The 25,627-nt window shown below is 41.1% G+C and overlaps 1 protein-coding gene across 1 annotated transcript in view; it reads left to right on the top strand.

Annotated features, from left to right (window-relative positions):
* Positions 1 to 317: 317 nt before the first annotated feature.
* Positions 318 to 25,627, top strand: part of LOC117529741 (homer protein homolog 1-like) — a 50,625-nt gene continuing 25,315 nt past the window's right edge. The window contains exons 1-2 of the mRNA XM_034192595.1: positions 318 to 1,151; positions 14,771 to 14,927. Coding sequence (XP_034048486.1) covers positions 1,147 to 1,151; positions 14,771 to 14,927 — 162 coding nt within the window. The 5' untranslated portion in view covers positions 318 to 1,146. The remainder of the gene's footprint in view (positions 1,152 to 14,770; positions 14,928 to 25,627) is intronic.

The following is a 25,627-nucleotide window of genomic DNA, read 5'->3' as shown; positions in this document are numbered from 1 at the left end:
ATTCTGATATGTGCCATTATTACGATAAACAAGTAATAATTGTGGATTAATTGCTGTATCTTGTATATGGAAATGTGAGTGTGGACGTAATCTCGTTGTTGTTGCACTTGTCATGACAATGACAATAAATCACATCCATCCATCCATCTATAGGGTTTCATCTGAGCCCATTGAAGTTGATCGCGTGAGTGCAACACTAGATTATTTTCATTTGCTCAGTTATTTTCAAATTCTGGCTCCAATAATGGACTACATGGGGGTGACTGGCATTCTGGGGGGTGGTTACAGCCCCGTCAAGCCCGAGCCTGGATCCGCCTGTGGTCCGGTTTCAGCGCTTGTGACGTGATGACGTGTTGAGATTAATGCTCCCGCTGAGCCGCAGAGGATGGAGCTGAGCTGATGAACGGGATGAGGGCTGATGATGATGATGATGATGATGATGAGAGAAGAAGGAGGAGGACGGTGGCGGAGGCGCATCGACACAAGAGATCGCCGACATGAAGCTTTCAATCCATGGAAGTCCTCCGTCATCTCCAAGTAAAACCAAAAACTCTCGGCGGTTCATGGAACCCTGTCATTTTACATGGGAGCGAATTTAACGGCACAGCGAACGCTGAAGGAGCCAAACACCGACTGAAATTAGGATTTCCGAGCAGTCTTACGGATTGAATTTGGTCTTGAATTGTAATTCTTTTCCTCCTCGTTATCTTCACGGTGCTGCTGCTCTCCGGAGACGAAGCTAACAGCCGAATTAAGCTAGCTGTTTGATGAACTGTTGTGATCATCTTTATTTTCCTCTCTGTTTCTGGGAGAAAAAAAAATATATCGATCAGGAACTCGAGCTCAGTTTATATAGAGACTCCGCTGTCTCTTGTTTCGTCTCGTAATCGAGCTCGGTAAACTTGGGTTTTATTTAGCTAACGGTAGCCGATACGCCTGCTAGCAGGCGGTCATCGAGCGTGCGCCGACACGTCTGCTCGGATGAAAGCAACACCTCAACAAAATGTACTCAAGAGCATAACAACTGCAGCTGGGAGTGAAACAGCACTGTGGCTACCCACTCACAGCACAAACTGAAGCCCCGAACCCGGTTCCACCGCCATCCACCATCAGTTCGACTCCTCTCAGCAGGCAGAATCCAGCAAAATGGGGTAAGTTCCAACGCAGTGACATGTCAAACTACACAGTGTATGATCGATTATTTTGTTTTTGCTGGATTCAGTTATTTTCCAACAGCACATCATCAGCATATCACCCACACGTAGCTTGTTGTACTCCTCTAATCACTTGGTACCTTGAAATGACCGAAGATAATGCAGCACCAGAGGTACAGCATTAAAACAAACTAACCTTCTTCCGTCGCTTCCACAGGAGGATCTGTCATTTTAGATTACAGAAACCTACAGATTATAGGATGCACTGTCGGCTGGAGTAAAGCAGGCTGATGTTGGTGAATTGAAATAAGGTAGAAGTGTTACAATCCCACAGCTAACATAATGGGGTGATAATCTGCTTTCTTGCTCTGAGGTTGTTTGGTTACTGTGGGAGCAATTTACAGGCAGGTCCACAGTAGTTTAACAGTGACACCGGTTTTTATTATTTTTCCTGTGTACACCACCACATGGGAGGTGGTGGCGTAATGGCGTGCACATCGGACTGTGACACCGGAGATCCGGGTTCATCTCCCAATCACAGCCAAGCTTCCAACTGGCACTATGAACGGGGTGCTACGGAGGTGGACATGCACATGTCGTGGACTGTTATGGAACTACGTTTTGAGCTTTCGTTGGCTATCCACATTAACCCTCTGGGGTCTGAGGGCATTTTTTGGACAGTTCACTCGCCTGGCATAAATGTTTTATTATTGCTGTTAACAGCTCTCCCTGCATCCCACAATCAAGTGTTATGCCTCTTTTTTTTAGGACAACCTGTGCTTTCAAAATATATATGTTTTTGTTGAGTTTTAGAAATGTAATAAAGGTTTACAATCAAAAATAGGCAAGGAAAAAATAAAGCGAAAAATAATTTTCCACACACATTTATTCAAAACACACAGCAAACTATAATAAACAACTGTTTTGACACTTTATAAAGGTAATTTGAGGTCTTGTGTGAAAGACTGTACAACAAAAAGGTTAAAACAATAAACACAAATGCACATTTTGAACAATATATACAAAGTGGTCTATGCGTTTTGTTGTCCATTGATATGGTAAACAGTGATTTACGCAGAGAAAGCAACAGAGTTATCCAGTAACATTCACATGCAAACTAGTGGAGCAATCCTGATAGTTACACACTCTTTGTTTGAGCACGTGAGATTGTCATCAGAGGCTCTCCGTCTGCTCCTGCTTTCACTGATAGCTGTGCGTAATGGCGCAGGATGCACTGAGTATGTACTAATAGTATGTACTCATTGGAGCACCCAGGGGCCTATTCAAATGGGCCAACTAGTAACACATCACTCCTGAAAACAGTCTTTGGGTTTTCACGTGAGGTAAATCTGCCCTACAATTGGATTTTGGAAAACCATGTGACGGTGAACCAATTCTGATTGGACACTCACATTGCGCACGTCATCACACAGCTTCTATGAGGAGTACAAAGATGGCTGACTCGAAAGTCCGCAGAGTTAACTTTTCAGCAAAAAAAAAAAAAGTAAGTTTCTATCTCATATCATTCCAAAGTTATTTATAATTAAGTAACGCTTGGTCTTGGCCATCGTATACGAAGGCATCGCCCCAGAGGGTTAAATAAAGACCTCTTTTACTTCACTTCACAATGTAGCTGAAATGTCACAGTCAAGGTGTGCTTGTTGTGGATATTTTTATCTTTAATTCAAGGGTTTTAAATGTCCTGTTAATTCTTATACAAATAATGGTTTGTGAGTTAAATGGAGCTTTGCCTCGTTGAACGGTACGTTCCAGCTTTCACAGAATTAAATATTCATTCCATTGAAAGAATGGAAAAACATTCATTATTTGTTTCATATAACGGTGGAAATAGATCCTTGTCATTTGATATTTTATTAATTTATAAATAAAAGGGATTTGCATTTTGGTTTCCATCACTGGTGCTTAACAGTCCAACATGAAGTTTAAATAGGAGTGCAAAATTGTTCTCAGTGGTCTGTGATGCTGTCCACTGACTTTGTGCACAGACTGCCGCCTGCTTTCCTCACTCCAGTGAAAAATCGCATCAGAAATTTGTCCAGCTTTTCATCCTAACTTTATCCTAACAGCTCTTCATGCCTCCAGACGGCTTACGGCAAATCGTCGTCCGCCAGCAAAACAAACTTTTCTCCGTTTAACTAAACACCGCCCCCAGTAGTGCGAGTATGCGCGGTGGTCGGGGCGTGCAATCGCACGTCATATATCACCAAAATTGCACACTGAATAGAACTGTTGCACAATCAATGAAACACAACGGCAAATGGTACGTATAATCCATGTCAGGTGACATACAAGCCACCAGTCAAATGACAAGGATCCACTCAGCTGTTATATAATTAGAATTATGCAACGCCTAAATAGATCCTTGTCATTTGATTGGTGGTTTGTCACATGATATGGACCATTCATCCCAGTTGCCATTTTGTTTCATTTACTGTGTAATTTTGGTTCTGTTTAACGTGCAGTTTTGGTTCTATACGTTTTGTGTATTTGCATGCCTCGACCACCACGCACTCACACTAGCAGTGACAGCGCTTAGTTTAAAAACAATCATGATAGGGTTTGTTTTGGTGACAGACGACAATTTGAACAAGCTTATTGAAGGTGCTCATTCTTCTAACACACAAAAAAACAGACATCCACTACATTGTAAGCCATCTGGAAGCATTTACAGTTTTTGCTGGGACGTCTTTAGCTGAACTACAAGCACTCTCTGATGAAGAGCTTGAAAAATTTCCTCAGTTAAGCAAAAAAATTTGATTTAACTGAGGAAACCAGACATCGGTCTGTACATGAAGAGGTCAATGCACGGCATCAGCTACGGATTACATCATCAGGAACTATCTGACTGTTTTTGTAAGTTGACTGAGAACAATTTTGGATTGTATTGGACTGCTATTTAAAATTTGTGTTGGACTGTTTGGAACTTCTTGACATTAAAGGACCAGTGACACACACCAAAATGTAAGTACTTTTTCTCCTGTTAAACAAGGCCATCAAATACGGCCATTGGGTATTGTGAAGGCTTTTTCAGGGGAGGAAAGCTGGACCTTTTGTTTTTTGGACAGTATAGAGGGGTGTCAAAATCTGAATCACAAGAACAAGGTGATAATTTCACAACATTAATTTCACAACATTAAATGAATCAGGCACCATTTTTAAGTATTTCAAAAAGTAATCAGCTGCACATCATAGAGACTCAATTTGCCTGTTCATGCTTAGCTGTGAATAAAAATTGACTTTGAGTGGTGAAAAAACCATGGACTGTTCTTACTGTGGTTCATGTTAGTTTAACACTGTTGTTAATGTTATTGATTTATTGGCTTTTTGTAGTTCAGTTGGTTTAGTCAGTTTAGATACATGTTATGTTCCTCTTACCATGAGTGAGTTAAGTCTCATGTTGGTACCATGAGTGAAAACTGTAGTGTGTTTGATGTCTTCAACCACTTACAGCAGAGCACATCTGCTGTTTAACTTCGATCACAGAGAAACTGTGGCAAGCTGACATTTGCCGTTTAGTATGCTTATGTATTTTGAGTCAAGGATGAATGCTGCCAAAATGGAACATTGATAAGACAAATATTCTTGGAGAAACTACAGATATTAGCTAACAATGCTGAACAATGGATGTTGCTAACTACATTATGGACTCACACGCCATTCCAGCAGGGGGCGGTAAGTCATTATATTAAAAGTGTGAGTTGCAGTGAGCGATTTTTTTTTTTTTTTTTTTTTTTTTTTTTTTTTTTAGTAAGTTCAATGTAAGTACATAATATAATTGTAAATTTGTTAAAATACATGAAAGACACACAAGAAAGTGAAAACACTTATTTCCATTGTGGTCCATTTAAAAATCAAATGACAAAATAGAAGTAAAAAATCAAATGGTAATAATAATAACAATAATAGTGTGTATTATAACAAGAACGTAAACAATTTCTAAATACATTAAGGCAGTAAATTAAGATTAAAAATTACATAATTAACAGGAAATAAGAGTTGAGTTCCTCTTCTAAAAATTGTTGAGGTCTAAGGTTCTAAAAGCATTCACGACATTCCAAGTCATTATACAAGCTTTGCTTAATTTATTACCACCCTTGAAAAATGTCAGCTACCTATTTTATAAACACTACCCAGTTAAGAGCCTGTGGATCCCCACGGGCAATGCACTAGTTGCTTCTTAAAACAGGGTAGCAGACAAAAAATAAAATGTACCAGTTCCTGCTATAACACTTTATGGGAATCTCAGTAATGGTGTGCTAAATTGCTTTGCTGATGCCTTTCTATTTCAGTCAAGCAGTCTCCCAAGTAAATACATTAGTTTGTCTGTACAGTAACATTGTTAAATGTCAGTTTTATTTGAAAGATAAATTGCTATTGAATAATAACAAAACACACATCGAGATAAATGAAAACAAAGGACATGTTATCTTTATATCCGGCTCGTGCTACTGTACAATAACAGATAAAGTGCTGTGAACAGGAACTGCAAAAAGCCTCTCATACACCTTTTCACTCACTGAGCCAGCTTATCTCATTCAGACACTTTAAAGAGACAGACACTGTGGTTGAGAATATGGTTGTAGAGATTTCAAATTAGGAAGGTCTAGTGGCATGGCAGGGAGCTGAAAAGTACTCTAAAAAATGGATATACCCCTACCGGAGGTATAACAAGTTGATACTGGTATCAAAATGAAGGTAATGCTCTCTAGTTTAAGTGATGTTGTATGTGGCACGTACATCAGCATTTCTGGAAACTAGAGGCCATTGCTTTCATTTTGATACCAGTATCAGCTTGTTATACCTCCGGTAGGGGTACCTCTATTTTTTTTTTTTTTTAGAAATGTTTACCACTGGTCTATATAGGGGTGGGCGATATGACCTAAAATTAATATCAGGGTGTTTTTCACTTTTTGGATGGTATTACTTGTTTTGCACTGTATGATCCGCTTAATAATTCTATTATTTGACCAAGAGTTTAACCTGGACTATTTTTCATTTTCAAATCTGCGCCTTCAAAGTTAAAACATCTGGATGAAAATCGTCATGAATCAAACACTTGTACAGTTTTACACATTTAAGGAGTCTGTGGATATGTTTAATTAATGATTGATAAGGATTAACTGAGCCTGCAGTGCATAAAGTCTACTGGTTAACAAAAACAACCACAGTTGAATCATTTCATTGACTTTTAACTTAAGGTGCCACTAGGTCAGAGAAAGTAGACACAGCTGTTTTTCTGTGGCTCAGATGTTATAATGGACTGAATTTATATATAGAACTTTTCCATCTGCATCAGACACTCAAAGCACTTTACAATTATGCCTAACATTCACCCGTTGACTCAAACACACTCACACACTGATGTCAGGGTGCTGCCATGTAAGGCGCTCACTACACACCGGGAGCAACTTGGGGATTAAGGACCTTGCCCAAGGGCCCTTAGTGATTTTCCCGAAAGGCTGGGGTTTGAACCAAGGATCCTCTGGTCTCAAGCCAAACACTTAACCACTAGACCATCACATCCCCATGTAAATCACACCGGAATATAAGCTTCCCAAACTTGTAAATAAAAACCATAACTACTAACTAACTCCAGAAAATACAGTAGTAAGATGGCGTTTGTGCGTTTGGCAAGCTGCCTGCTTGAGCTTTTCCCGGTTGTTTTAATATGTTTTTCTTTGGTTGGCAATGTTTCTCCTCTCTTGGTCTATAATGTCAAGCATGATGGTTCTTGAGTCATCTGCTAGAGTTATTAATTGGTGTTATTCAGCAAAAATACACAAGTATTTCTCTCCCATTTCTGTCAGCTGTGCTGCTGTGTTTGTGGGGAAGGAGGAGAGCAAGTGGCAGTCTGAGGACACAAGTGCAGCACCCGAGTGAAGTGAGGATTGTTAGACTGCAGACTGGGTGCTGGAAGGATATAAAATCCGCTCATTGTCCAGGCTGACAGGTTTTAAAGTGTGACAGACCGTCCACAGCCATGAGTTGTCCACGAACAGGCTCTGTTATGTGCACATGCATGTAACGTAGCTCAGTTCCAGCCTCGGTCAAAGTGACTGGTTTTAGTCCTGTAGGAAGAACGACACCCCTCAAGCTAGAATTGAAACTAGCACAAACGAGCTGTCGGCCTGCAATATTGATTTAAATCCTTCAGACAGAAGAATCTGACAGTTGTAAAACTGATATCCTTAATTGGCAACATCCTGCTGTATACAATCAGCAGTGACATTACTTTTGGACTTCTTAACATCAGACCATAGTCCAGCAAATTACTTGTAACTGCACTAAACTCTTGATTCCAGTAGTTGTCATTGCAGTGAGTGGGTCAGTCCTACTAAATATTCCCATATTTGTGTTTTTTATTTTTTTATTCTTTTTTAGAAATGCATGTCTCCATTAGCATATTTTGCATTAGCTAATTCAAATTGTGCAATCTGCATTCATGTTCATGGGAGCAGCATGTTGGCCTTCGATTGTTGTTGACTTTTTTGTTTATTTTATGTCCTCATAAATACCGTTATTGCAAATTTGCTTGAAATATTGTAATATAATTTTGAGGATATTGCCCACCCCTAATTATTAGGCAGACTTTCTACACTGTGTTCAGACTGAGTGATTAAATGGCTACTTTTTTGCCCTCTCACAGAAAGTTGATCGCTAATCAGTAAGGAACTAGACCAATAAACCGACTCGGTAATGGCATAGTTATCAATAAAGTTACATCGGTTCTAGGCTTTTAAAATTTGTATTTATTTTTGTATCCTGGTAGTATGTCACTCAACCTTGTTTACTAATACTCACTAATACCCCCCCCCCCCCCCCCCCCCCATGTTCATGTATGAGTTGCTGTGTGCGCTCAGCCCAGTGTGTGGCATGTATGGGTATTTTAAACAGGAGGCTTTGCCTTGCCAAGCTCCCCACTGCTCCACTCTGAGTGGGTTAGCCGGCGGGGACGCTGGGATCGGATTGGTCAGGCGAGCATGTGGGGAGATGGAGGATGCTCACGGCTCATGACCAGCCCTTGACTCACGTGATTGTTGCCTTGGTGATGCAGCAGCTAAGTTAGTAATGCAGGGTTATTTTTCTAGCAGGCACAGGCTGCATCTGTCAGTGGTTTGACACAGCATAGAGTTCGTGTGCAGTTTTCTCTTTGATTGGACAGTTAATTTCATTTTCTACTGAAGTACCTTCTCTCAAATTCAGTCATGTATACAGCAGTTTTGGGTGATGGTTGGTACGTGAGGTGATCAGCATAAAAAAATCAACTATTTTGATAACTGATTAATCATCTCATTGTTTTGTCCTGGAAGTATCAAACTTTGCCTTTTTTCCTCTGATTGAATATGAGGACAGTTTAATATCACAGTAAATTCAATATCATTGATTGTTGGACTGTTGAGTGGTCAAACCTGACATAATGTCACTTTATTTTAATTTGCAGTGGTCTTTAAACAGAAGTAGCCCACATTTCATCTATAAACAAGAGCAGTCAGAGATTTCTAACGTCCGTCACTCCGGATCCAGATCACCTCCAAAATTCCAGAGGTTGTCTTGTTGTCCACACTTCATGAGGTGTGTTTACATCGTGCCCTAAACCGGCGTCACCTACCAAACAGTCCCCCCCTAAAAAATTGGTCTGCCCTGCCTTCACTGCGCATGTGTCATTAGCCGCGGTTCACTGATTACACTATGTAGCACAATTTTTGTTCCTGGCTTCTAAGTGTTATATTTCAACTGCTTATGTCTAAAGTCTATGGAAAAATGACTACATTCAGCACAAACTTTGATTTTTTTTTTTTTTTTTTTTACGTTCTAGAAAGTTCTAAAAGTTTCTTGAAATTTCTAGAAAATTTTGGACAGTTCTAGCAGTTAAAGAATATTCTAGAAGACTACTCAGTAGTAGTGAAGGCGAATCGAGAATATTCTTGAAAACAAATTTCAAAATATCATTGTCCTGATCACAGAAGCAAAGTTTCTGTGGAATAACAGCTATTTTCTATTTATTTAAGGCAGGAAAACACACTGTGTACCCAGGAACAAAACAAAAATAAAAATTTGTTACATAGTGTTATCACCTCGTTTCTGCTTCAAACTGCCTCCAGTCATCATCTAGCTCAGTGACAGATATCTGAAGCTTTTGTACAGCAGTCATTTCCACATAAGTTCAACATTATTTCATCATAAAAGACAGAGGAAGCGATCAGAGCGCCACAGCTACATGAGCTGCTAGCTGATGCTTTCACTGCATGTCGGTCATTTCAAAGCGTCACCAAGTATTGCTTAGTTTCTGCTTAAAACTGACTTTAGAATTATTTAAGAGGTTTTACCTTGTCATCATATGGTTAATAATCCCATTAATCCATTTGATCGCTTTGGGTGAAGAGAGTCAGTCGAACGTATCTTATACCTGTGCCTCGATAATACCGTGACATGGTATAGATGCCTATGTTTATTTATTTATTTTTAAAAGTGTAGTCTACAAACTTCAGTGAGGTAATTTATAGGTTGAAGCGTCTGTAGCGTTTTAGTCTCCTGTGACAGACACACACACACTGCATGTGTTTGTGTGCACTGGTGTGTGTTCAGTGGTTAATGTGTCTGCTGGTTGCAAGTAGAAAACTGCTGATTTGATAAATTCTGCGGTCAGATTCCTCGGTCAAAGCAGTTGTTATTGGGACTTGAATGCTCGCTGTACATTTCATTGTGAAAAGGATTATGCTAACAGTTCCATAGTGATGCACACTGCAGGAGAGGTTTTTGCTTCAGATCTTTCTGTCAAGTTAATGTGACCCTAAAATATAAAATGACAGCTCCAATTTAAAGGGGCACCCAATTCAGTGTTCTATGTTATGGTCTGAGACTGTTAAGCAAAGTTTGGCCTCCTTGACACTTGCATAAATTTGATCCCCACAACAGCACACAATCTTGCATGCCATTGAGTCAACTCTTCGTAAACTATACGCGGCTGCGTGCCAGTGCGCAATGAAAATTTTGAAATGTTCACAATTTCTTGTATGAACTAGTCGTGAACATTGCGCAACCTATTCAGAAAATACGCATTACTGAGTGTCATTACGCGCAGGGCATCAGAACCTGAAATTAGATAATGACATGATGTTAAATCTACAATAAACATAGCTAACTTGGAAAAAGGCACAGAGGCTTTACTGAAACACCAAAGTTAGAAAACATTATTATATCTATACAATTACCATGTTTCAAACTAGACTATTTCGACATTTTAACAAAAGTTTCTGGTGATATTTTGATGGAGATTAATCTTTGAGTTGTTATGAAACAATGGCTTTAATAGACTAGTTGTTGTGGGGATTTTTTTTTCCACACTGTAAATTCCTTCATTTTACTTCTCATTACAGAGGATAATTCAGACAGAAATCATCTGTTTCAAATTAATGAAACATCATTCTAGAATAGTAAAAGTTATGAAGTGGGGGAAAGTGTGCCATTGACCCTGGTCTCCCCTGTTCGCTCTGCAGAGGTGCGCACAAGGTCAGCATCCATTGAACACACTTGTAAACAAAGAATGGGCCACTCAGTTTTCATATCGGAATTTGGGTACACATTTCTAAGTGATGCCAGGCAGTGCGCTGACCAGCCCTGCTGACCACGGGTGGACACTACATGCCATGCATCCTGTGCAGATATTTAGAATCTGCTTCCTTTTTACATTTACGAGGTCTATTAGAAAAGTATCCTACCTTTTTATTTTTTCAAAAACTATATGGATTTGAATCACGTGGTATTACATCAGCCAACCTTGAACCCTTGTGCGCATGCGTGAGTTTTTTCACGCCTGTCGGTGACATCATTCGCCTGTGAGCACGCTTTGTGGAAGGAGTGGTCCAGCCCCCTCGTCAAATTTTCATTGTCTGACTTCTTCCTGAGAGACTGGCGCTGTGCTTGATCAAAATTTTTTCAAAAACTGTGAGGCACATCCCAGTGGACGCCATTCGAGAAATTCGGCTGGTTTTCGGTGAAAATTTTAACGGCTGATGAGAGATTTTGGATTGTTTCTATCGCTGTAAGGACTTCCCACGGAGGGAGACGTCGCGCAGCGCTCCGAGGCGACGTCGTCATCCTGTTTCAAGCTGAAAACCTCCAAATTTAAGCCTCTGTTGGCCCAGGATGTCGTGAGAGAACAGAGAACTTTCACAAGAGGTCGGAAACAGCAGTTTATCCTGACATTCCACTGTTAAAGGAGATTTTTTTAATGAAAGATGTGCGGACGGATTGGCGCGTCGGCTCGCAGCCGGCGTGGTGCGCCCGCCACAGGAAAAACACCTACGTGTTGATAACCATTTGTAAAATCCAGGCGGCTTTTGGTGGCTTTCAGTTGAGTGAGTATCTGAGAAATTGTTTAACAGCAGGGCATGCTCCAACTTGTCCTTAAGGCTTCCAAAGGAGGTGTTTTTCCTGTGGCGGGTGCGCCGCGCCGGCTGCGAGCCGACACGCCAATCTATCCGCACGTCTTTCATTAAAAAAAATCTCCTTTAACAGTGGAATGTCCGGATAAACTGCTGATTCCGACCTCTTCTGAAAGTTCTCTGTTCTCTCACGACATCCTGGGCCAACAGAGGCTTAAATTTGGAGGTTTTCAGCTTGAAACAGGATGACGACGTCACCTCGGAGAGCTGCGCGACGTCCCGTTCTGTGGGAAGTCCTTACAGTGATAGAAACAATCCAAAATCTCTCATCAGCCGTTAAAATTTTCACTGAAAACCAGCTAAATTTCTCGAATGGTGTCCACTCGGATGTGCCTCACAGTTTTTGAAAAATTTTTGATCAAGCACAGCGCCAGTCTCTCAGCAACTTCTCAGACAATGAAAATCCGACGAGGGGGCTGGACCACTCCTTCCACAAGGCGTGCTCACAGGCGAATGACGTCACCGACAGGCGTGGAAAAACTCTTGCATGCCCACGAGGGTTCAAGCTTGGCTGATGTAATCACACGTGATTCAAATCCATATGCTTTTTAAAAAAAATAATAAGGTCGGATACTTTTCTAATAGACCTTGTATTGCACTTGTTTTAATTTTATTATGAAGTGGTAGCAATAAACAGGTGTTTGAAACAAGATATTGATCCTGCATGACACCCCCACCCCCCCTTTTGGTACCCTTTTGAAAGACATATATCACATCTGTAATGCATTTACATGTGTCCATTTCCATTGTCTAGCTTTGCTTGGCTGATGCCAACAGTGAATTCAAGTTGGATTGATGTGTTAGCTAGTGAGGTTGATGACCAAAAATGGTGACGCTCTGAGCACTTCTTCACATTGTAATGTTAGATTCACGCATCCTGTGTTTTTGAGGTAATACGTTTGGCACATAAATATACACACCAAAAAAAAGTGTACGCCACTTTTAATCTGAGTTGCATTTGTGAGTATAATGTTTGTTTGTTTGGTTTGCCACAATTTTTAGACTGCCGGAGCCACTGGCAAGAACTGGGTAGAATCAGTCCTGGAGGAACTCTGATTCCAGTAAACAATAGGCAAATTATCTGCCATGTTTTATCCACTGAACAGTTATAAGAAACACCAGTAGATATGTGTTGACTGTGTTTTGACCATCGTTTATAAAGAATCACCATGTTGACAATGATAAAAGTACAATTTTTTTTTTCAACGTATATACAAAACATTGAGGATTAACATTGGTATTACAATGGTTAGAAGTGGTATAGTTGTTGCAAATGACTGTTTACACCAACTGTTTTCATTACCTACTTTTAAATTTAAAGTGCTAAATTTTGCTTTTTGGACATAACAATTCCAAAAAGGTATAGTTTGGACTATCTATGACTGAATGTTCTGGAGTTTTGGGGTAAAAACAGCAAAAATGGTGACAAAGGTCAGTTTCAGTTTGTACAGGGGTCAAAAGTTAAAGTTGCTCCAATTTCAGTCAAAAGTGGCACAAATTGTTTGGGTTAATAGGGTTCTAAAAAGGAGCTTAGCTATCATATTACAGGGTAACATATGTCACCGTCATAGAAATTAATGTACATCAACCTTGTTTGACCTTTATTTTGGAGACCAACCATTCAACACAGTCAAAACTATTCCATTTATTAATCCTTTTATTGCAAAAGAGTGTAACAGCAACACGTTGTGCACAGTCATGGACCATGGAGATCTGTTGTTTTACGAGGTAAAGCTGCAGCAGACGGGTGACGACGCAATTTTGAATTCAGAAATGGTGACGCAGCGCCACCATGGGTATATGTTAATGTGTACACAAGCACATGCCAATCATCAGGGCTCAACACTAAGACCTGCCCACTAATCCAGGGTCAGCAAATGTCTTTTGTATGGTGGAAACAAGAAATACAACATTCATCTGTTTGTTTTTAAATAAAATGAGAGAGGGGGAACGTGGTAACATGCATGTAAATCTTGTGTTCTCAACAACAGCATCCGGTCACATATCCGCTGCTATAAAAACACCGTAGGTGTAAAAGTGAGAACATGGCTCATGTACTTAAGTAAGTTCATATTACATTATTACATGACTACATTTTTGGCTAAAGTTTTACTGAACGTATTTTAAACACAAGCTCAGAGAGCTGTCATCGAGACAGACACTGTGCTCGTAGAGATGTCTGTTCACGTCAGTGTGAGCTCTGGTGCTTTATTCCACTCCTATTTTAATAGAAGAGAATTTACATATCTACCCTTTCATCTGCTGCTTTTAAAAATGCATAATTCCTGCCCAATTTGCTTTGCCACCCACACACGAGGCAGCGAGTCTCCAGAAAGAAAGACACCTCACTCTTTGCCTTTTTTTGTCTTGCTCTTCTGTCCTTGATTCATTAATTAATTCCCTTTTAACCTTGTATGGGTATTCTTGACCCCGTTACTATATCTCGCCTTCATATGTATTGTAAGTAGCCTTTTACATGAGTACCAAAATGAAGTATTCCACTGTACCAGGGTGCATTATTTTGAAAACAGATCATTGTTAAAGAAGATGCTTTCATTAGGAACCAATTGCAAAGGTTCATTAATTCCTAGATTTATGTGGGTTTTGTCTGCATGTGTGTTTGGGAACATTGCATTAGATGTTTCTAGTACTTCTGCATTTGTTTGAGTTTTCTATTATAGATATGCAGTGGGAAAGTTCACATAGATGCCAACAGAATAGATTATTTTTACCACACTACAAGAGGGTGATTTTTGTGCACATGTGTAACACTTGTACAGTACCTTTGTGCATAAAAACACTTGTTCTCAGTGTGAATGCCTGGTGGGTGTTTCTCCTTGTCCAGCCATTGGTCATGTGAATCAGTGCACAGCAGGTGGGAATGAATTATGGATGTACTGGGATTCTTCTGACTTGTCACTTTCTTCAGTACTTCTACATCTTGTCCGTAAGAGAAGGTTACAAGTTTAATGTGGAGATTTTCCACGCATTCACCTCTTAGTGCGTTTGTGTGTTTGAACCCTGTGCATGTGCCAAACCCCATCAGTGTCCTGTTACGTGTAATATATTTAAGGCAACCTCACAGATGACTGTAACAAACACCGATGCCTCCATCTTTATTTCCCTCTCATTTCTTGTTTCTGTCTGCAGAGAGCAGCCCATCTTCAGTACACGTGCCCATGTCTTCCAGATTGACCCCACCACCAAGAAAAACTGGGTTCCCACAAGTAAACATGCCGTTACAGTCTCCTATTTTTTTGACAGTACCAGGAATGTCTATCGAATCATCAGTCTGGATGGATCAAAGGTGTGTACACGGGCTACAGTGACTCAAACAGCCGGTCACTCGCAGTGGTCTTCACACCTCACACCTGTAGGTTCTGTGTTGTAACAGACTGGGAATGACAATCTGTAGGCACAGTTCTATTCTATTATGGCCCAGAGAGCTGTGATACAATTACTGTATAAAATGTCTTGATGCATGTGTTTGAGCTTTTTTCTTAAAAAAAAATATTTTTTTTTGAAAAGGTGTATTTGTAATGATGTGTAGTTAAAAGAATGAATGTACTTGCATTATCCTTTTTTCCCCTTTTCTTTCAAACAAGTAATGTACACACAATTGCACATATAGACCCTCGGCTCACTGTGGAGTTTATATATGACAGTCAAAAACTGCCCGATTCTAGTTCATTCACTAGTGATTTGTTTCAGCACCAGAGGGGACAAATTAAATGGAATTGTTGGACACATTAGTTTCAGAACATTCGGTGATGTGTTGAGGCCCCACTGATGATGTCTTCCTTTTAATACAGACTCTGTAACAGTGCTTTAAACACTGTAACTCATACGTTTGAGAGCAGTGTTTCAAGTTTGCCATTACTCATTTATGGTTTTGATGAAAGGTTTTGGCTGTGTCATTCTATCCATCCATCCATTCATTTTCTTCCGCTTTATCCGGAGTCGGGTCACGGGGGCAGCAGCTCAAGCAAAGCTGCCCAGACCTCCCAATCCACACACACCTGCCCCAGCTCCTCCGGGGGAACCGCGAGGCGTTCCCAAGCCAGCCGAGAGATGTAGTCCCTCCAGCGTGTCCTGGGTCTTCCCCGGGGCCTCCTTCCGATGGGACGTGCCCGGAACACCTCTCCAACGAGGTATCCAGGGGGCATCCGGAAAAGATGCCCGAGCCACCTCAGCTGGCTCCTTTCGACGTGGAGGAGCAGCGGCTCGACCCCGAGCTCCTTCCGAGTGACCGAGCTCCTCACCCTATCTCTAAAGGAGTGCCCAGCCACCCTGCGGAGGAAACTCATCTCGGCCGCTTGTACTTGCGACTTCGTTCTTTTGGTCATGAGCCAAATCTCATGACCATAGGTGAGGTTTGGAACGTAGATCGATCTGTAAATCGAGAGCTTTGCCCCCCCGCTCAGCTCTCTCTTCACCACGACAGTCCAGTACAGCGACCGCATCACTGCAGACGCTGCACCAATCCATCTGTCGATCTCACGCTCCATCTGTCCCTCACTCGCGAACAAGACCCCGAGATACTTACACTCCTCCACTTGAGGCAAGGACACTCCACCGACCTGAAGAGGGCAAGGCACCTTTTTCTGGTCAAGAACCATAGCCTCGGATTTGGAGGTGCTGATTTTCATCCTGGACCCTTCACACTCTGCTGCAAACCGCCCCAGTGCGTGCTGAAGGTCCCGATTTGATGAAGCCAACAGAACCACATTGTCCGCAAAGAATGATTGTGTCATTCTATTAGATCTTTAAATCTGTTTTTACTTTCCCATTCTTTTGTATATTTTGACGCGCATTTGCACACGTTCTGTTTCTCACATAGATTGTATATATGAGGGTACTTCAAAAGGTTCTCACCCTCTCCTGGATGGGATTTCCTTCTGCGAAGGGACATTGAAGCTTGAACATCAGTGGACCAAGTGTATTGAATTTAAGGGAAACTATAGACGTAAGAATATTTCTCCTGTGATGTTTTCTGGGCTGTTCATGTGAAACAGTGCAAGAGAATTGTCATAGTCTCTAATGACACAGATACCTTTGCATTGCTGCTACACTACACCCCATACTACCAAGCACTGGGGTTGAAGGAGATCTGGCAGGAGTATGGCACTGGTTAGAAGCGCCACATGCTTCCACTGCATCAAGCTGTTTCTCAACAAGACAGTTATCAAGGCGCATATATTAACAGGAGATGACTGCATGGGTAAGGTAGACACCATGCAGCTATGGCCTCAGACCTAGTGCAGTATCTCACAAATTTTGGAGAGACAGACACCTTGTCAGAGCAAGCACTAGCAGAGAAATACTGGGTACATGTCTGGGCAGGGGCCAGGTCAAAAACAACTGCTCAGAATAGAAAATTAGACCTGTGCCACTGCTGGAATTAATGCTCTCTTTTCCCATAAGCAGCGTTATCAGAGTTCACATCCAATAAGGAGCCTTCCTGGTGCACAGGGTATGTCAACTTCTGGCAACAGCTGGGGAACATCAGCCAAATGTAGAACCATTGAGACCTGGATGGGTGGAGCACTTTGGCAGATTGTTGCCGTCAAAATACCTCAAGCCCTTGCCCCAAAGACTACTTACAGTTTGCAAATGTAACACGTAACACTGTGGGTGTTGTTCTGCTCGAGTAGTGTACATTATTTTCTGTCATGGAAAGGCAGAAGACAATTTTTGCAAAAACATGACACCGAAAGATGAACCTGCAAGTACATGTGATATGGTGCACTATGGACCATTTCCTGTTTGATTTGATTTTGTTTTATATTTTCAATCAAATATACTTGTAATCCTTCATATTCTTATTTGATGTTAACAAACCCATGAAATTAAGTGACGTAGTTACATAGCATATATAATATAGGAACATAATTTCTTTGGATATATAACCTACTACATAAATTGTACACAGAAAAAGTAATAAACATAGAATAGTTGTAACTATTGGTTCATTGATTTCTAATTGTAAAAACAGCAAAGTTATGGCCACGGTCATGTTACAAAAATGGATCTACGGGCCTCAACTACTAAAATGACCTTGACCTTGCTCTTTGAAGCTGAGGATGAGCTCAAATGGACAAAACAATATGAAAAATGAATTCTAAACTGTAAAATTAGTTGAATTTGATGTCTAACATGTTTCTACTCCTTTAATTGCAAAATAATTACCAAAGTTATCATCGGTATGCTAAAGTGACTTTGGCCTTGCCTTTCCAAGGTTTAAACAATCTCAGAAATGAATTCTGCACTCCAGAATTAGTAGGAATAGGGGTATTACATGTACATATGGTCCAACAAATAAAATTTATGATTTTCATCATGGGTGACGGCTGCCATATTTGAAATGGCTCTTAAAAACATTCGTGACCACAAGGTCACAGTTTTAGTCAGTGATTTTTCATGTCCATGCACTCACTAACGTATTCCAAGTGAGAACCACTGTCGGAAACATTTTGTGTACGAGATCTCAGGGCAGGTAGCGGACTACTTATTTCAAAGTCGTGGTGGTGGTGCACAGAGGCAAAACAACAAATCTCATTGTCCAAAGACTTATGGACCTGTTTGTTTAAAGATTTTCAAAGCATGTTCTTTATTTAAAGGGTGGGGTAGTTGACCTTTTTTGTTGAACGTTGATGTTTCCCAGCTTGCCTTAATTGTTTCTCTGTGGCCCTTTTTTTATTGACATCAGCTGTACAGAAGGTAAACAAGCACTCTGTTGTCATCTGTTAATGATTTTTATTTGTTGATTGAAGATTTGACTGAACTGCTCTGTGAAGTTAGAGGAGTTATGCAAGTTTCTCTGGGTGGTGACTGCTGTTGTCAAAGTAGCAAGTCAGTGTGGTTTAACAGAAATAGCAGAGCTTGGGGTGGGTTGGTGCTCGAGAACATCCAGACAACAATAAGTTTTCTTCGCAGAGAAAGTGTGTGGCCACATGTTTACAAAGAGAGAGAGAGATGCCAAGCAGTGCCAACTCTTTCTGTTGCTCTGCAGCTTTCAGGAAACACTTGTATATGAAATTGTGAAAGGTTTTTATGAGTAGAAACCTTCAGATGAACCATTAAGAGATTCCACCATCTCTGATAGAATTGGTTTAAATTGAACTTGAGTTGTAAACAGTCTCATTTATGGCAATATTCTCTTGTTTACAGTAATTCTTGTCCAGTCATGTCTTTTTTTTTTTTTTTTTTTTTAGAGTGTGAGATTGAAGCAATTGAGACGCTCAGACTTTTGTCTGTGCTTTTTGACATATGTACGAGTATATGTGAATAAATGTGAGTCTCTACTGTTTGCCACGCAACGCATTCTGATAAGTTTGTGGCAAAGGCTGTTCGCCCAACTGTTGGGTAGATAAATATAATGTCTTACTTTATTCGCCCAACCGTGATCGTATATTTGACACCTTTTGTGCATCTAAACTGTTTTTACACCACCTTTTAAGGCTCTATTGTGGCGTATGTTTGACACATTTAATGGTGTCATCTTTAATTACTGCAAAACACCGCAATGGATGAAAACAGACAAACTTCATAACTATTTTGAATGTAAGCCTGTTAACGACGACGAAACAGTTTTTGAACAAAATGCTGCTTGTTGACTGTAAGATGGTGTTAGTTTGACACAGTTCACTGGGTGTGATGAGCCAAACAGAACCACTTTAGATCACAGCCACTCCTCGGGCTGTGAATCCTCCCGCAGCCGGTGAGAAAATATCCGCTTTTTTTCCCTCCCGCGTTGAAATGGAAGCGAACTTGCCAGTGCGCTCATTGGTCGGTTGTGGGTGGGCGTACAGTAGTGTTCAGAATAATAGTAGTGCTATGTGACTAAAAAGATTAATCCAGGTTTTGAATATATTTCTTATTGTTACATGGGAAACAAGGTACCAGTAGATTCAGTAGATTCTCACAAATCGAACAAGACCAAGCATTCATGATATGCACACTCTTAAGGCTATGAAATTGGGCTATTAGTAAAAAAAAGTAGAAAAGGGGGTGTTCACAATAATAGTAGTATCTGCTGTTGACGCTACAAACTCAAAACTACTGTATTACGTTCAAACTGCTTTTTTAGCAATCCTGTGAATCACTAAACTAGTATTTAGTTGTTTAACCACAGTTTTTCATGATTTCTTCACATCAGACCGGGAGTGACATGTTTAGCCGCATGTTCTCCTTGAATTGCTGGCTGTCTGAGTGGTGTCCAAAAAATGAGGTGGGCTTCATAGATAATTGGCAAAGCTTCTGGGGAAAACCTGGTCTTGTTAGGAGAGACGGCATCCATCCCACTTTGGATGGAGCAGCTCTCATTTTTTAGAAATCTGACCAATTTTCTTAAATCCTCCAAACCGTGACTATCCAGGGTTGGGACCAGGAAGCAGAGTTGTAGTCTTACACACCTCTCTGCAGCTTCTCTCCCCCTGCCATCCCCTCATTACCCCATCCCCGTAGAGACAGTGCCTGCTCCCAGAGCACCAATAACCAGCAAAAATCTATTTAAGCATAAAAATTCAAAAAGAAAAAATAATATAGCACCTTCAATTGCACCACAGACTAAAACAGTTAAATGTGGTCTATTAAACATTAGGTCTCTCTCTTCTAAGTCCCTGTTGGTAAATGATATAATAATTGATCAACATATTGATTTATTCTGCCTTACAGAAACCTGGTTACAGCAGGATGAATATGTTAGTTTAAATGAGTCAACACCCCCGAGTCACACTAACTGTCAGAACGCTCGTAGCACGGGCCGAGGCGGAGGATTAGCAGCAATCTTCCACTCCAGTTTATTAATTAATCCAAAACTCAGACAGAGCTTTAATTCATTTGAAAGCTTGACTCTTAGTCTTGTCCATCCAAATTGGAAGTCCCAAAAAACAGTTTTATTTGTTATTATCTATCATCCACCTGGTCGTTACTGTGAGTTTCTCTGTGAATTTTCAGACCTTTTGTCTGACTTAGTGCTTAGCTCAGATAAGATAATTATAGTGGGCGATTTTAACATCCACACAGATGCTGAGAATGACAGCCTCAACACTGCATTTAATCTATTATTAGACTCAATTGGCTTTGCTCAAAATGTAAATGAGTCCACCCACCACTTTAATCATATCTTAGATCTTGTTCTGACTTATGGTATGGAAATTGAAGACTTACCAGTATTCCCTGAAAACTCCCTTCTGTCTGATCATTTCTTAATAACATTTACATTTACTCTGATGGACTACCCAGCAGTGGGGAATAAGTTTCATTACACTAGAAGACTTTCAGAAAGCGCTGTAACTAGGTTTAAGGATATGATTCCTTCTTTATGTTCTCTAATGCCATATACCAACACAGTGCAGAGTAGCTACCTAAACCTCCTCTGAAAAAGAGAGCCTTAAATCAGAAGTGCCTGACTCCGTGGTATAACTCACAAACTCTTAAAGCAGATAACCCGTAAGTTGGAGAGGAAATGGCGTCTCACTAATTTAGAAGATCTTCACTTAGCCTGGAAAAAGAGTCTGTTGCTCTATAAAAAAGCCCTCTGTAAAGCTAGGACATCTTACTACTCATCACTAATTGAAGAAAATAAGAACCCCAGCTTTCTTTTCAGCACTGTAGCCAGGCTGACAAAGAGTCAGATCTCTATTGAGCCGAGTATTCCTTTAACTTTAACTAGTAATGACTTCATGACTTTCTTTGCTAATAAAATTCTAACTATTAGAGAAAAAATTACTCATAACCATCCCAAAGACATATCATTATCTTTGGCTGCTTTCAGTGATGCCGGTATTTGGTTAGACTCTTTCTCTCCGATTGTTCTGTCTGAGTTATTTTCTTTAGTTACTTCCTCCAAACCATCAACATGTCTATTAGACCCCATTCCTACCAGGCTGCTCAAGGAAGCCCTACCATTAATTAATGCTTCGATCTTAAATATGATCAATCTGTCTTTATTAGTTGGCTATGTACCACAGGCGTTTAAGGTGGCAGTAATTAAACCGTTACTTAAAAAGCCATCACTTGACCCAGCTATCTTAGCTAATTATAGGCCAATCTCCAACCTTCCTTTTCTCTCAAAAATTCTTGAAAGGGTAGTTGTAAAACAGCTAACTGATCATCTGTAGAGGAATGGTCTATTTGAAGAGTTTCAGTCAGGTTTTAGAATCCATCATAGTACAGAAACAGCATTAGTGAAGGTTACAAATGATCTTCTTATGGCCTCAGACAGTGGACTCATCTCTGTGCTTGTTCTGTTAGACCTCAGTGCTGCTTTTGATACTGTTGACCATAAAATTTTATTACAGAGATTAGAGCAACAGGGGGAGTGGGGAGGGCAGCAGTGAGAGGGGGGAGGTCCAGAGTGTTTGAGTATCCAGTTGTGTGGGGGGTGGGGAGGTGTGAGTCCTTGTCTTCAAAGCGTGAATAGAAGACGTTCAAGTCGTTGGCCAGCTTCAGGTCGTCAACAGAACGAGGTGCTTTGGGCTTGTAGTTGGTGATCTCTTTCATCCCCCTCCACACAGAGGCCGAGTCGTTGGCAGAGAACCTTTGCTGCAGACGTGAACTGTACATGGATTTAGCCTTTGCTACCTCCTTGCTAAATCTGTACTTTGCACCTCTATAGCTGTCTCTGTCTCCTTCTCTGAAAGCCACCACTTTCTGCTGACAGAGCTGCTGGAGTTTAGGTGTGAACCAGGACGTGTCATTGTTATATCTCACCCTGGTATGCTGTGGGATGATGCTGTCTTCACAGAAATGAACATATGACGTCACAGTGTCCATGTAGTCATCTAGACTGTCTGTTGAAGCCTCAAACATATCCCAATCCGTGGTGGCCAAGCACGCGCGTAGCTCCTCTACAGCTTCATTGCTCCACACTTTAGATGTCCTCACAACAGGTTTAGAGAGTTTAAGTCTCTGTCTGTACGCGGGGATCAAGTGGACCATCACGTGATCTGAGAGTCCCAAAGCTGCACGGGCCACCGTGCGGTAGGCGCCGCTCACTGTCGTGTAACAATGATCTAACGTGCTCCCTTCTCTGGTCGGGCATTTAACAAACTGTTTGTATTTTGGTAATTCCTGACTGAGATTCCCTTTGTTAAAATCACCGAGAATTATAACGAGAGTCCGGAAAGTCTCTCTCCACGCTCATAATCTGATCCGCGAGCGCGCGCTCGGCCTCGTGCACGTCCACGCTCGGTGGAATATACACAGAGCAAAGTATGAAAGAGTTAAACTCACGTGGAGAGTAGAACGGTCTGCAGTTTATGAGGAGATATTCCAGAGAGGGACAGCAGTGTTGGGAGATCACAGTCACATCGGAGCACCAGGCGTTGTTGATATAGAAACAGAGTCCTCCACCTCTTGTTTTTCCACCAGAGAGTGCTCGGTCTCTGTCTGCGCGGAGGAGTCGGAATCCCTCTAGTTGGAGCGCGCAGTCCGATGTCTGTGCATTGAACCACGTCTCCATGAAGCACAGTACACAAGATGAGGAGAAATCTCTATTCTTCTTCATCAGCAGTGCCAGCTCATCCATCTTGTTGTGGAGTGAGCGGACCTTGGAGAGAAATATCCCAGGTAGGGGCGTGCGCGTGCCCCTTCGCCTGAGGCGCATGAGAGCTCCAGCTCGTTTTCCTCTCCGCCGTCGTTTCACTTTTTTGGCCAAAAAGTGAACCAGTTCAGCTGCAGGCACTAAAAAAACTGGCGTAATGTCCATGGGTGTTGATGATTTAATGTTTAGAAGCTCATCGCAGGTGTAGGGACACGATGACACGCGATTCACGCACAAAAACAGACAAAACAGGGAGCACCAGAATACCAGAATATTTATCTAATAGATTACAATTTGTTCATGTAAATGGGGAATCTTCTTCACAGACTAAGGTTAATTATGGAGTTCCACAAGGTTCTGTGCTAGGACCAATTTTATTCACTTTATACATGTTTCCCTTAGGCAGTATTATTAGACAGCATTGCTTAAATTTTCATTGTTACGCAGATGATACCCAGCTTTATCTATCCATGAAGCCAGAGGACACACACCAATTAGCTAAACTGCAGGATTGTCTTACAGACATAAAGACATGGATGACCTCTAATTTCCTGCTTTTAAACTCAGATAAAACTGAAGTTATTGTACTTGGCCCCACAAATCTTAGAAACATGGTGTCTAACCAGATCCTTACTCTGGATGGCATTACCCTGACCTCTGGTAATACTGTGAGAAATCTTGGAGTCATTTTTGATCAGGATATGTCATTCAATGCGCATATTAAACAAATATGTAGGACTGCTTTTTTGCATTTGCGCAATATCTCTAAAATTAGAAAGGTCTTGTCTCAGAGTGATGCTGAAAAACTAATTCATGCATTTATTTCCTCTAGGCTGGACTATTGTAATTCATTATTATCAGGTTGTCCTAAAAGTTCCCTGAAAAGCCTTCAGTTAATTCAAAATGCTGCAGCTAGAGTACTGACGGGGACTAGGAGAGAGCATATCTCACCCATATTGGCCTCTCTTCATTGGCTTCCTGTTAATTCTAGAATAGAATTTAAAATTCTTCTTCTTACTTATAAGGTTTTGAATAATCAGGTCCCATCTTATCTTAGGGACCTCATAGTACCATATCACCCCAATAGAGCGCTTCGCTCTCAGACTGCAGGCTTACTTGTAGTTCCTAGGGTTTGTAAGAGTAGAATGGGAGGCAGAGTCTTCAGCTTTCAGGCTCCTCTCCTGTGGAACCAGCTCCCAATTCAGATCAGGGAGACAGACACCCTCTCTACTTTTAAGATTAGGCTTAAAACTTTCCTTTTTGCTAAAGCTTATAGTTAGGGCTGGATCAGGTGACCCTGAACCATCCCTTAGTTATGCTGCTATAGACCTAGACTGCTGGGGGGTTCCCATGATGCACTGAGTGTTTCTTTCTCTTTTTGCTCTGTATGCACTACTCTGCATTTAATCATTAGTGATTGATCTCTGCTCTCTTCCACAGCATGTCTTTTTCCTGGTTCTCTCCCTCAGCCCCAACCAGTCCCAGCAGAAGACTGCCCCTCCCTGAGCCTGGTTCTGCTGGAGGTTTCTTCCTGTTAAAAGGAAGTTTTTCCTTCCCACTGTCGCCAAGTGCTTGCTCACAGGCCGTCGTTTTGACCGTTGGGGTTTTTCGGTAATTATTGTATGGCCTTGCTTTACAATATAAAGCGCCTTGGGGCAGCTGTTTGTTGTGATTTGGCGCTATATAAATAAAGTTGATTTGATTTGATCTGCGAGGCATTAATTTTGTTGGTTTGGAACCAAGATTTTGCTGGTTTACTAGTGTGCTTGGGGTCATTGTCTTGACACACCCATTTCAAGGGCATGTCCTCTTCAGCATAAGGCAATATGACCTCTTCAAGTATTTTGACATATCCAAACTGATCCATGATACCTGGTATGCGATATATAGGCCCAACACCATAGTAGGAGAAACATGCCTATATCATGATGCTTGCATCACCATGCTTCACTGTCTTCACTGTGAACTGTGGCTTGAATTCAGAGTTTGGGGGTCGTCTCACAAACTGTCTGTGGGCCTTGGACCCAAAAAGAACAATTTTACTCTCATCAGTCCACAAAATATTCCTCCATTTCTCTTTAGGCCAGTTGATGTGTTCTTTGGCAAATTGTAACCTCTTCTGCACGTCTTTTATTTAACACAGGGACTTTGCGGGGGATTCTTGCAAATAAATTAGCTTCACACAGGCGTCTTCTAACTGTCACAGCACTTACAGGTAACTCCAGACTGTCTTTGATCATCCTGGAGCTGATCAGTGGGTGAGCCTTTGCCATTCTGGTTATTCTTCTATCCATTTTGATGGTTGTTTTCCGTTTTCTTCCACGCGTCTGTTTTTTTTTTTTTTTTTTTTTTTGGTCCATTTTGAAGCATTGGAGATCATTGTAGATGAACAGCCTATAAGTTTTTGCACCTTTGTATAAATTTTCCCCTCTCCAATCAACTTTTTAATCAAACTACGC

This window comes from Thalassophryne amazonica, chromosome 17 (assembly GCF_902500255.1).
Source record: "Thalassophryne amazonica chromosome 17, fThaAma1.1, whole genome shotgun sequence".
Taxonomy (NCBI): Eukaryota; Metazoa; Chordata; class Actinopteri; order Batrachoidiformes; family Batrachoididae; genus Thalassophryne; species Thalassophryne amazonica.
This window is presented reverse-complemented; position numbering and strand designations above follow the sequence as displayed.